At 42.8% G+C, this 13,002-nt stretch overlaps 1 protein-coding gene across 7 annotated transcripts in view; it reads right to left on the bottom strand.

The window, feature by feature from the left end:
• Nucleotides 1-3,441: 3,441 nt before the first annotated feature.
• Nucleotides 3,442-13,002, bottom strand: part of CRB2 (crumbs cell polarity complex component 2) — a 64,590-nt gene continuing 55,029 nt past the window's right edge. For 3 of the 7 annotated variants that reach the window (XM_040531302.1, XM_040531298.1, XM_040531304.1), the window contains 5 exons: nt 11,219-11,384; nt 9,485-10,352; nt 8,224-8,340; nt 7,627-7,753; nt 3,736-5,152 (listed from right to left, as the gene is read on the bottom strand). In XM_040531302.1, the coding sequence (XP_040387236.1) occupies nt 4,925-5,152; nt 7,627-7,753; nt 8,224-8,340; nt 9,485-10,352; nt 11,219-11,384 (1,506 nt within the window). In that variant the 3' untranslated portion in view covers nt 3,736-4,924. Of the gene's footprint in view, nt 5,153-7,626; nt 7,754-8,223; nt 8,341-9,484; nt 10,353-11,218; nt 11,385-13,002 lie in introns of all 7 variants that reach the window. The other 4 variants (XM_040531301.1, XM_040531300.1, XM_040531299.1 and 1 more) reach the window with 4 other exon arrangements.

Raw genomic sequence — 13,002 nt, 5'->3', positions numbered from 1 at the left:
AAGGAAAAGAAAAACACTTTCTGTGCTGCAGTTCAACAGGCTGCTCCCCGAGCTCCGTCCGTGTAACGCTCTCCTGCCAGGAAAGGGCTCGCAGCTTGCCCTGCAGCGGGTGCAGCACTGCCACCACACACTTATAAGGTAAGGAGTCCAGCTGGTCCCAGCCCCAGCTTCTGCCTCATGTTGTACAGCTGGGGATTGCAGAAGAGATCTTCAGACCACTGGAGGGGAGATATCTGTGTAGGCTTTTGATGTAGGAAATGGTCTTCTAAAAGCTTAAATGAGACTTTCCTTTGATACTCAGTCCTGGTTCTCTCCAGACATGCTGGGTTAGATAGGGTGGTGCAGACAGGAGTGTTCGTCCCCTCTGGCTTTCTCCCTTCTCCTGGAAATTGCTGCCCCCCTTTTCTCCAGAATAGGATTTTTGCTGCTGCAGATATCTGTCCTGACTCAGGCCAGAGATCTACGACTCTTAGGTATGTCACAGCTCTAAATGCAGTCTGATTGTGCGTCTTTGCTCATAAATCCAAGGGTTAATAGTATCACTGCTAGCTTTCCTTAGCAAGTAAGTACATGTAGTATGTGTGTAATAACGCGTAGTAGCATGTGCTTCAGTACAGGTGAAGAGAGAAAGCAATCACAGGTCAGGGTAGCTAAGTCTATTTTTATCCAATTTTTATTGTAAATTTCTTTTGAGGGACATTCTATTTTTTTTTTTTTTTTTTTTTTTTACAAATTATAAAATTTACAATTACAAAAGATCAGGACTGTGACCATTAACTACAGCAAATCCAGTTTTGTGAAAAAATATATTTAAAAATTAAATATCAAAAGAAAGTTAGGTTCATTATTGAAAAAACTTACTTTCATAAATTATTTTTGCAGAAATGCTCAAGACACTGACAAAAATATTTTAACACTTTTACTAGTACTGGCTTTGGGTGCTTGAAGTACAAATGTCTGCTCTCCTAATCCCGTAAAGCGACTGAGCAGCAGTCTTCCTGCTGACTACCCAGGAACAGCAGGGGATGCAGACAGATTCACTGCTTGCAGTTTGCTGGGTTTTTAGGTGTCTTTACTATTGTGGGTATTGTAGCTACTTGTTGCCTTTCAGGATAGTTCAGTAGCTTAGTAATATTCAGCTCTTCCAAAACAATTCTGTTTTTCTTCTCAAAATAACACAGGCTAGAGTAATATTGATTGATAATACTTAGATCCTGTTGCTGCCTTCATTTTTCTACATTTTTTAATCTAAGAAAAAATGGAGCAGAGCTCAAAAGTCAAAGTACACACCTCTCCCAGCAATGACCTAAAGTTTAATCAGGCCTGAGATTTGGGAAACCTAAAGCATATTCTAAGCTTGCTGTGGCTTTACTGTATTGTATGTCATTATGGGATAAAGAAAAACACACCTACCTTCGCATTTAAGTAAAGGCTTAGATGCAGTTGCGCTCTGGTAGGACACAGGGCACTCTGCCCGTGGCTTCTGGACCAGCTCACTGATGCTCGTGTGGGGTCCGAGTCCTTTCTCACCAGGAGATAACCCCAAACACCACCCTTAAGACGGGGTAGTCTCAGACCAAGGGTGAATTTTTGTTTCCCTAGAGACACAGTAACCAGCTCTGCATGTGGGGTCCTCCCCTTCAGACCTGCTCTGCCAGAAAAGCCCTGCCTGCTTCATTGCTTTAGTCCTGTTCCCCAGATGCTGCTGGGCAAAATTATACTCACCATTTTCTTAAGGTGTGCAGTTTAACTTGTTTCCCTGTAGCGAGGTTAGTGGGCAGTATAGCTGTCTCTATTCTAAAAGTATGTTAGACCTTCCTAAATAGTATCTGGAAAATACACAGAGCAAATCATCCATGTTAAAAGTAACAGCAGTGTTACTGCTAATAAATAAAAGTGATAGCAAGCTCCCTGACCTGAAATACAGACGTGAGCTAACCTATCAGTACTATGTCCAATTCCTTCTCAAGCCACAGCCAGGGTGGGATCACCACTTACTCTTTTAACTTCTAAATATTAGAGAAAAGTGACTTTAAAGACAAAACATTAATTGCCTCACCTCCTAATGATTTCTTGTGTTCTGTTTCTCCAACTATTTCATTCTTCACCTTACATCCACAGCTGCACACATGCAGAAGACCTGTTCTTAATTGGACAGCCCTGATCAGTAGTTTCATCTCTTCCCTTTGCTTAGAATTACAAAAAAAGAGTTTACAACTACAGTTTAAAAAAAAATCCAAGAGCAAAAAAAGCATAAAACAGTATAGCATTGGCTTCCAGTGGCAATTAGCTACAGTGTGCATATTTACACCCTGCTTATTAATAGTATTTTGGAGATTAAAAAGCAGATACTATTTTCTAAATATTTCTCACAGATATTTGTAGTAATTATTTTGAAATGCTACTGATTTTAAGCATTATTTGGCCTGCTCTGCTGCAGTTTTTTTCCACAGGCTTTGACACATTACGTTAAAGACAAACTTGCACATTCATCAGCTAAAACAGTAATAAAGGAGCAGTAAAGCCAAAATAATAAATATCCCTTTCGGAGCAAAGTGGAAAATGAATGCTGTGTCTCACTACAACAGCAAACCAGTTTCATGTTAAAGTTCAGTATATTAATTAAATTCCACTCTTCTGTATCATCAAGCCCAAACCTGGCTGTCCAGAAGGCTACAAGTCTTGAAAAATGTCCTTCACCCCCCCCTTCTCACACAGGTATCACTTGATATTCAAATGTTAAAGCTCTTACTAAGGACTATTGTGTGGTCGTGCTTTTTAATGTCAATGCCTGAGTCACTACAGTCTGCTCTGTGTGGATGGCAGATACTAGACCTAGGAACAGACTGAGGAGGAAAAAAAACAAACCACCCAGTCTGCTAACATCAACATTGTAGTCTGATCAAAGCAAGTGATCAGGTTTTTTTACATGTAAGCATCCTACTTTCAAGAACGTTAATACTGTAACTGGTCAGGCAGTCTTAGAAAGGCACTTAATATATTCCTATGGTTTAGTCTAGTCTTAGGAAAAAAGCTTTAGTAGAAGTGCACTATAGCATACTGGTACTTCACTGCGGTCCTCTTGTGGAAAGACAGCAGCGGCTCTAGATGTTACCTTCCATCAGTCACCCGCCTTTGCATTGCAGACGTGGCAGGGGCACACTGTTTTTGAAAGAAGTGTAATTTCTTAATACAGTGAGTTGTTCCCCACCCTTAGACCTTCCTCACTTAGCTGCATGGTGCTGTGACCCTGACTGCCAACAGTGACAGTTACTGCAGAAATGACGGATGGATGCAATCGGTAAGGCTGGCAGCATACAGCTGCCTCTACCAGCTCACTAGGGACCTGTGGCACTATATTCTGTTAGGGGTCTACACACCTTACCTCTGCTGTGCCATAGCCACTGCTTGCTTCCTTGCTTTCACCACTACCTCCAGGGCTTTTTTTTCTTTTCTCCCCAGACTTTACTGCTCTTGCTTGCAGACCAATTTTATACAAAGCTTTTATGGATGAACTGGAATAACATAAAATTACCAAGTTCATTTAAGCAGTTGAATCTTACTGCCAAGTTAACAGCAAGCACTTGCCTGTGTCCTGTAAGTAGCTTAAAGCAGTACAGACCTGTCCTACAAAAAAAACAAAACAAAAAAAAAAACAAAACAAGTTGGCCTAAGACCAAAATGCTGTAACAGTTCCATGACAGTGAAAGGACAACACAGCACCTGTGACCCCACTCGTTATATCAGTCTCTCAGTTGGTGGCAGCTTGATTACGTTCCACATTTCCACTCGAGCCCCATCTTTTTCCTGCCGGCTTGGACTGTATCTTCCCTGAGTTGCTCTCCTCCTCTTCATGGCAATCACCGTGGCTGCACCAACTGCAAGGAGAAGGGCAGCCCCTGCAGCCCCAACTGCTCCCACAACGGAGGAGTTACTAAGGTGCGCCCACACTGGCTGCTGCGGTAGAACAGGGTGTTACTGAGAGCTTCCACATGGACAGCACGGCATTTCACATCCCTCCTCCCCATCCCCGCTGCCTCACTAAACTGCATGGGTACTGTCAGAGTGATGACAGCAATGCTCGCCCTGAGTTCCCCCACCCAATTTCCCTCGTTAGGTGCTGTAGTCCCTGCTGTATCACACGAGTCCAGGCAATGCAGAAGCTTTCCTGCTCACCCCCCCATGCAAGGTACAAGTTCAGTACTTGGCACCAGAGACTGCAGCTAGCTTCAGCACTGGTCCACAAACCCATGTCGTTCTGACTGCACCTTTCTTGTTGGTATCCATGGGAATGTCTAACAGATTACTTCATAAAACATTGATTTGTACAATGATTTCAGTAATTAATGACAACTCCCTGAAACAGTGTCCATCACAGGGCAGGAGGTCACAGCTGCTGTTGCTGTTGAAGATTTGAAAACCTCATATGCCTTTGAGTGTGTTCAAGCTGTCAACAAAAAAAAAGAGCAGAGTATATAAAGCAACTGTAAATATCCTCCATCCAACTCTCCTTAAAACTACATAGAGACCTTTGTCTGTAAGTTACTGCCCAATTTAACCCTGCCTTTTAGAGCAGATTTAAACGTGCCATTGCTGCATGAAAAGTGGAATGGAGCCAGAGGAACTTCAAAGCTGGTGCACTTCAATAGCTCCTACTGGGGTAGAAGTATGGGGCCAGCCCATGGGGCAGGACAGAAGGGAGTAAAGAGGCTCACTATGAGCCAGTGGTGTACAACTGACTCAATTAAATGAAACCAGCTAGAACAGCTATTGCATATACAGTCCGCCTTGTATTTCTAAATCCAGGTCTTCATTACCATGCCTTAAGGAAACCGAGATAAGAGTGGATCTGCTGCTGCAAGTGCTGGAAAAAGATCGTGGTCAAAGCAGACCTCGCAGGTACATCTGCTTGTCAGGGTAGTGCCTATATTAACCGCTCTTCAGGTGGCACCTTTAGGACACTGTCCATCTCCAGCCGAGCTCCTGCCACTTCTTGCTGACTTGGGCTGTAGGTTCCCTCTGACTGGCGCCTCTTCCTTGCAGTGAGAATCATGAATATGAGACCAATACTGAGGAGCAGTAAAGAGCCACAGGCTACAGGGACAGCTACTTCAATTAGTGGGGAGGGGAAGAAAGCACCTGGAGTCCCTTTCTGTAAAAGAAATTAATGGAGAAACAATGAAACTCCAGTGGTTACAATAACTTAAGTTGAAGAGCCCAACATAGTCAAAGTGGAGGATGTAAAAAAAAGAGGGGAAAAAAAGCAGATGTGTACCTGAATGGAAAAGGACAAGCACAGGGTTTGAGGGCACCTGCACAGAGAATGCTTGTTTAATCTCTCAGCAAAACGTCTTTTTTTTTTTTTTTTTTAAATGAACCACTTTTTATACAAAGAACAGCTAGTAACAACTTCTGAAATTTTCTTCTAATTCAAAACGAGTGACATTCATCAATGATATTCTTCAGCAGAAAGACGTTGAAAACAACATGCAGCAGGAAGGGGATGATGTTAAAGTCGGTACGTGGATGGGAGACGGAGAAGACAAAAGGCCCAAATACAGAGCAGAGAAATGTAGTCAAATGAACATTCTTCAGCTGCTGATAGAATTAAGAATAGTATGGAGCACAACAATAAAGAATGAAAAAAAAATGTGGAATTTTTATCATTAAAGAAACCTTTAAAATTACAATAAGCCTAAAAATGGGAAATATTTCTTACTGTTAAAAATAGCATCTGCCATCTAACAGATAAAAGCAAAAGAATTCAAGCTCAATTATTTACAGCTTTTGGATGCCATACAGTCTCTGCCCACGTCACACAGCAATACACAGAAGGAATATCCCCAGACTACCTGGAAGTCCTTCTGCCATTTCCAGTGACTGAAACTGAAGTCAATTCTCTGAGACTGCCAAAACTCAAGCCACGTGCTACTGGTTAGTTCTCGTTTTGCACAAGCATGCAGATTAGTCACACAGTACCAGTGCTACAGGAGGTTTTAGAAGTCTGCTCCTACTGCCTGTTGCATGCTCCTTACTTGCTACTGTTGGTGGAAGGGAGGAAGAGCGAGAACACAGCTGACCCCTCTGCTTCTACAGCCACCGTTAACAGCAAACACCTGTCAGCCGCAGCGTGTCCTTCTCCCTGCCCCCCCACCACAGGCACTGTCCTATTAAGAGGGAAAGGAAAGACTGTTCTGCAAAAAGTAATGCAGACGGTGAGAATGAACAGAAGGAATCTACAAGAAGTGTCTTTGAACAGAAGAAGCGGAGGTACCTGAAGGAATCTATGCACGTAAACTGGAAGTGTCAGGAGCGACCTCATGGCACATGCACTATACGAGCCTTAGTAACAGCAACAGCAGCAGACCCCACCTTGGTGCGCAGTCTGTTCCATGCAGTATGGGTTAGTGCATTCCCAGGTTACCACACAAGCCACCTGTCCATGCAACATCTTTACAGAGAAAAAGTAAGCGTATGATTTAACAGCTTCCATGCAGGAAGGATTCCGGGCTCAGACAACAATGCTTCCCTTATGGAAAAAAAGTAAAGCATCACAAAGGCTGCCCATCTGGTCAGAAGCAGACTCAGCAGAAAGAAGCATTCTACATTTTCACTTAGACTTGAATCACACTTAGCTTGATTTCACCTGACTTCCTATCTCAAATACATCTATTTCTACCCAGATGATCTTAGGAGAGAGAGAGACACTCATGCAAGATAAAATGCCAGCTCAAACTCCATTCTCTAGGAAACTGGGAGGCTGTGCAAGGTGGTGAATGGAAAGTATTCCGTTCATATTAAAAAAGTATTTAAAAAGTATTCAGTATAAAAAAGTATTTTTAACCCTTTAACAACCGAATATCTCACTTTTGAGACACTGTCCCTTTATTTGGTACATTACACACCTCTGTCACACCTTGTAACCCAGTAACTCAGCTGGCTCAGCCATTTCTGGTTTTCCTGCAATTTGTGCACTTTATATTACCCAACAACTTCCTATTTAACTAGAGAAGTTTTCATTCAGTGTTAACTGGTCCTCCCCACCCCTTCATATTTTTTGTCTATTCTTACCTCCTTATTTACACTGTGAAAGTGAAAACAGCCTTAAAAATCCACAAGACTCAAATTTGCTGCCAGTCATTACTGGCTTTGAATCAAATTTGTCTTCTTTGTTCTTATTTTAAAAATGATGTAACTAAAATCTCTAGTTTTCTTTTTGTACCACCGCTACGAACATAAGGCAGGTAAGTAATATCTCCTTTTTGTAGGTCCAACTGCAGTAGTTTGATTATTGTCCAAGGTAAAAATCTAAGGGAAGTCCAAGAGACAGCCCTGGAAACCATCTGGCAGAACATGCAGATTCTGAGAAGTATTTGCTGCAGTTACTTGTATACTGAAGACTAACATACAACAGCATTGCCAAAAAATTATTTCACACTTCATGTTTTTTTGGTGCCAGCTGTGCTTACCAGTGCGCTTTAGCCAAGACACATACAATATACAGGCAGTACCACTAATGTCCTACTACCCAAGGATTCTGCTGAGCCTACTTCTGCTGCTTCTCACAACTCAAAGTTTGGAAGAACAGACAGGAGCTTCCAAAAGCAAAGATGAGGAAGTGCTTACGTTAATGTCACAGCGCTCTCCAGTGTAGCTGGCACTGCACAAACACTCGTATTTGTTCTCAGAGTCTTGACACGTACCTCCGTTCTGGCAAGGATTTGGATCACACTCATTTATATTGATTTGACAACTGGAAAAGAAAAGTGTATTAGAATTAAATGAAATTTCTCATATATGTTTTTGTGACATAGAACACAAGATCATACAGCCTACAAAAGCCTCATTTGTTTGAAAAGCTCCTGTTGCATCTTTTTCACGTGCTTTCTGCAGGGTCCAGCAACATGGAAGTTTTACCCTTTTGCACCAATCCTTCTTTTGTCATTTCTGAATGATTGAACCCAATAAGGTTCTCTAGTACAGTTAATGAATCCTCGTGAGGCAAAAGAAATACTTGAAGCACTCCATACTGTGAAAATTGGTCATGTGAGCAGTATCATACCAAGCCCACCTCTTCTAAAAATAACACCTGGTTTACAATTTTGGAGCAGTTGTTTGAATGGCAAAAGGATATATAAGAGGATGAAACATTTGAACCTGTTCAGCTATCCCATGGATGTAAGAATCAGAGCACAAGCTCCTTTGCAGAAAAATAGCACGTACTTCCTTCCAGTGAAACCAGGCTTGCAACTGCAGTTGGCTCCCCAGGTCTCAGTGATGCACTTGCCACCATTCAGACAAGTGAAGTTCTTACCACACTGCTCAGGTGGGAATGGCCATCTGGGAAAAACAAAAGGCAGCTTTTAAAGCAGTCACTCTGGGGGAAGGTAAAAATATACCCTGATACAGTGGAGACTGTGCTGATGAGGGTCATAAGCATAGCCACTGCTTTTTGTAGGAGGGACTTTGACACAAGTTGAGAAGGGGGAAGTGTCAGAAATAATCCATAATATCAGCATATAATTTTAAACGTGCCCAGAAACAAGTTTGTGCTGCTAGCAGAATATGCACAAGCACTATCAGTGCTAGGACTCTTCTCACATAGTTTCCTATTCTTGCTGAGAAAAATATATGCAGAGACAGGAATACCAAATTGGAATACCAAACTGTAGCGCAGCTAGGGCACAAAAAGAATAATGCATGCACTAGGTAATTATCTGCACCAGAAACAAAGTAAAACAACAGGAAGTTCAACCTGGGTAGATTTGAAAACTGAAGTTCAACCATGTAAGCATCTATCTCAGTGTTCAATTTGAACAGGCACAAGTATACGGAAGTCTAAAAAATATGTTGGTTCCTGCTTCCTTTACCAATATGAGACATACCTTTGCGACTAACGTATGCTGGAGTTTTTCCAAACAAATACAAGTGCTATAAATATAAACCTTATGTACCATTTTCAGGACAGATTAGATTGTCTCTCTCTTCCACACTGCCCAGAAACCCATCCTATGTAGGACCATTTCTAGCACTCTAGGGCATTCAGTACACGTGAAACTTTAGAACACAACCTGCTTCCATCCTCTGGGGGCCATGAGGTTCCTTTCAGTTCATAAGCATGGAAGTGGGTTGGTTTTGTTAAATCAGTACAACAACATGTCAGATGGGTGTCAAATCCTAGAGAAGATGGATTTTTATAGGAATGCAAGATGGATGTGGCGACGGGCTATAGTACTTGCACTTTAAACAGCTCTGAAATGTAACATGAGGATGACCCGCATAAGAAAGAAGGCTCCTTATCCTGTGGCCAGGAACCTTTCTGTGAGGATTTGGACCTGGACAGCACCTTCAAATTAACAGCAGAATTTAGGTGCTATATCTACCAGATACCCCCAGTGAAAATCTTTCCTGGAGTGTTCCAAAGCAAAAGTCCAATTTATCTGGGGGCTCCTCTATCCCCCTTCAAACCAAACAAAGCACCTACTCGCAGCGAGGTCCTGAAAACTGTGGCAGGCACTTGCAGGAGTAGCCATAAACCCCATCAATGCAGGTGGCTCCATTTTGGCACTGGTGCCGCACACAGTCATCCACATTGATGTCACACTTCTTCCCGATGTATCCCCGGAAGCAGTCACACTGAAAATCTGCTACTGCATCAACACAATTGCCGTGAACACAAGGGTTTGGCTGGCAGTCGTCAATGTTAGACTCGCAGAGCAGCCCGCCCCAGCCAGCACTGCAGGCACAGCTGAAGGAGTTGAACAAGTCCTGGCAGGTGCCGGCGTTGAGGCACGGGCTGGACGCACAAACATCAGCCCCCGTGCAGCCCAGCTGGACGGTCCTTCTGCTGGACTGCTGAAACTGTTCTGGTTGAGGGTACGAGAGGTGGGCAGTGAACGGCAGGTGGATCCCCCCTATCTTCACTTGTCCAAGGCAGCCAGTGAAGTTTTCACCTAGAACAATCAGTGCATTGTTCTTTAAGAAGTCCAAGTTCCCAGCATTTCCCTGCAGAGTCATGTTAACAGACCCATCCAAGTGAAACACCCATCTGGACGAAAGTGCAGACGGCTCTTCCATAGACACAAAGATTGTGTGCCAGGCACCATCCGTGACAGACTTCTTACTCAGGAAGCTGACACCTTCAATACTGTTCCCACTCCTGATGTCAACAAGGAGGGAGGAGTTCTTAATGGCTATCTGGAGGGAATCCACTTCTTCCACAGCCCGAAGCAAAACAGCATCTTTGTCCCTGGTTCTGAAATCCACGTGGAGGCTGCTCAGCGTTCTGGTCACTGATGTGTTGGTGGTAAATTCAATGGCACTGTCACTATTAAATGTTGCATTAGCCAGACCTATAAATAAAGGGGTAGAGCATCAGGGATTTGAAAGACAGTAGGTGTAATATTTGAGACAGACCAATGGCAAACTCTTGGCGGGTTCCCTCCCTTAAGAATCATGTAAGCTTAGTGTGAGTAGGATTACAGGCCTAGCGGCTGGCATCATTAAAGCTCTTCCTGTTTACACTTACACTTCTAATAATAATATCCAGCTCTTGTGTACCGATTTTTACTCATTACTGTCATAGCACAGCACAAAAATACAACTATCCTCCTTATGCTAGTATAGAAAAACTAGAGTGTAAGTCAGGAAAGGAATACATCAGAGGCTGCTGAGAAGCGGCAGAGCAGGGAACACACCAACACCGAGTTCAGGACATTTTGTAGCCTCCAACAACATTCCCTCCCCAGCAGGGAACCATTAGCTAACTAGCTTTCTTTATTAGTCATGGTTCTGTCTTAGATGAAAACAGACACATTTGCAATACTTAATTGCATCTTACTTGGTCAAACAACTGAGACTCTTGAAAGGGAGGAACATTATGGAAAACAAGATGGCATTGCAGTGATAATAAGGCAGGCGTAACAGTGAACTGGCTCCTCCCTGATAAAGTCATACAGAACTGTCATTCTGTCAGACAGAAAACACCTTTGAGTACAATCTTTGCTGTAGCACAAAGTGGTGGTAAATCCATAAAATGCATGCTGCCTGTGAGAGTGCCTACTTGGGCATCATTCCCAGCTTGCTAATTGCAGCACTGTTGTTGCAGCACGTGTTTGTGTTTATTGCAATAGTATGAACGAGAAATACTGACTGTAGACACTTTACTAACACACACACACAGACTTTACTAACACATACACAGGAAAACAGTACTTACACACATATCCTGCTAGAACGTCTATACATGTAGTAGCTTCAGGACATGGGTCACTTTCACACCAGACTCTCTCTTCACAATATTTCCCAGTGAAATTTGCTGGACAGCTACAATGGAAATCATTCCAAGTGACGATGCATCTGCCACCATTCTGACATGGCTCGGACTGAAAAACAAAATAGTGCAATGCAGGAGCAGTGCAATTCATGTTCAGATCTATGAGAACTTGGTAGAAAGAAACGTGACAACAGAGATTACTACAAGCAGTGTTTGAATCAGAAATAAGGATAATTAAAATAGTGGTAGGAAAGGAAGTACAAGGGTCCTTATGCAAGCAGTTCCTGAGACCATGCCTCTCCCTATAGCCACTGCTGATTGACAGAAACTCTCTAGACAGAACTCCATCAGTTTGGAAAAGGACAGCTGACAGGACATCTGCAAGGAACTTGTGCTTCAGAGAACATCTCACCCACTGCTACTGGTCTGCACATGCTGAACTTCAAGCTGTTGCAAAATCTACAGATTCAGGTGCACACACGCGCAGCAGTCAGGGTTTGGGCACCAGTCCTCATCGCTCTGTCAAAGAGGGGTTTCACACATATCACACCAGGCAGTACAACGTTACTACTGACGGTTTGTATCTAGTTATTTGAGAGAAGGAAACATGCCCTTGCTTGCTACTATTCTTGTTGTTATGGCCTCTGATATGAATTATCTACCAGAGTCTGCTATTCTTCAGATGAGTTTTTTGGTTCTTTTAGTCTGTGTGTGTTCAAATCAAAGCAAACAGCTGCCCAAATCAGTAATATTACAGGACGTATGAGGGAGTTTTTCCCATAGTTTCACACCAGAGAAGTCTGCAGCTCTCAAATTTGAAAAGTTATCATATGAAAAAAGGATAGAGAGACAGGAGTTACATCGTGAGAGCGAGGTCTAAGAGTACAGATGTCCTGTTCTGCTTCCCCTTTCTGCTAGTAAGTTTTCCTTTTCTGCCTGAGCAAAAAAGGAAAAAAAAAATAAAAATCAGACAGCATGGAAATAATGGTAATCTATCTACTAAGAAGCCTAATGAAGTCAGGTAATTGCTGATTAAATACATAAAATTGAGAAAAGCCATCATAAGCTAAAGGCAATTCTAAACTATTAGAAACAAATAGAAAAGGCACCAATCCCTGCAGGTTCAGCCTCATTTAGTCAAAGTATTTGACATCTCATGACATCAAAACACACTACAGCACTATTATAATACCTAACACCCCTACAGCAACACACTGTGCAAACAGTGCCTAATTATAGCCAACTAAAGTAACCAACATTTCACAGAAGGAATGAAAACAAAACCACCAGACACAAGAGGAAAGGTGTGAAACAAGTGAAAGCAGCTGTAAAGCTCCTGAGAGCCCCACAGTGTTCTGTCACTGGCAGGACACACCTAATGCCAGAGAAGTGACAACACTTCATAGCACCACGAGCAGGAAGGACAACCATTAGGTAGCGTAGCTCCCCTACATTTAAATATGGTGGCATAAAGGAGAGGCAGCTTCCTCTAAGGGCACCACGAGGACAGTTCCTTGAGCTGTTGGTGCTGAAGCAATGAATTCCTGGGCGAATCACAGAATCATCTAGGTTGGAAGATTGGAAGAGACCTCCAAGATCACCTAGTCCAACCTCTGACCTAACACTAACAAGTCCTCCACTAAACCATATCGCTAAGCTCTACATCTAAACGTCTTTTAAAGACCTCCAGGGTTGGTGACTCAACCACTTCCCTGGGCAGCCCATAA

This window comes from Cygnus olor, chromosome 19 (genome assembly GCF_009769625.2).
Source record: "Cygnus olor isolate bCygOlo1 chromosome 19, bCygOlo1.pri.v2, whole genome shotgun sequence".
Lineage (NCBI taxonomy): Eukaryota > Metazoa > Chordata > Aves > Anseriformes > Anatidae > Cygnus > Cygnus olor.
Note: the sequence above shows the minus strand (reverse complement) of the source record. Positions and strands in the feature narration are given on the sequence as shown.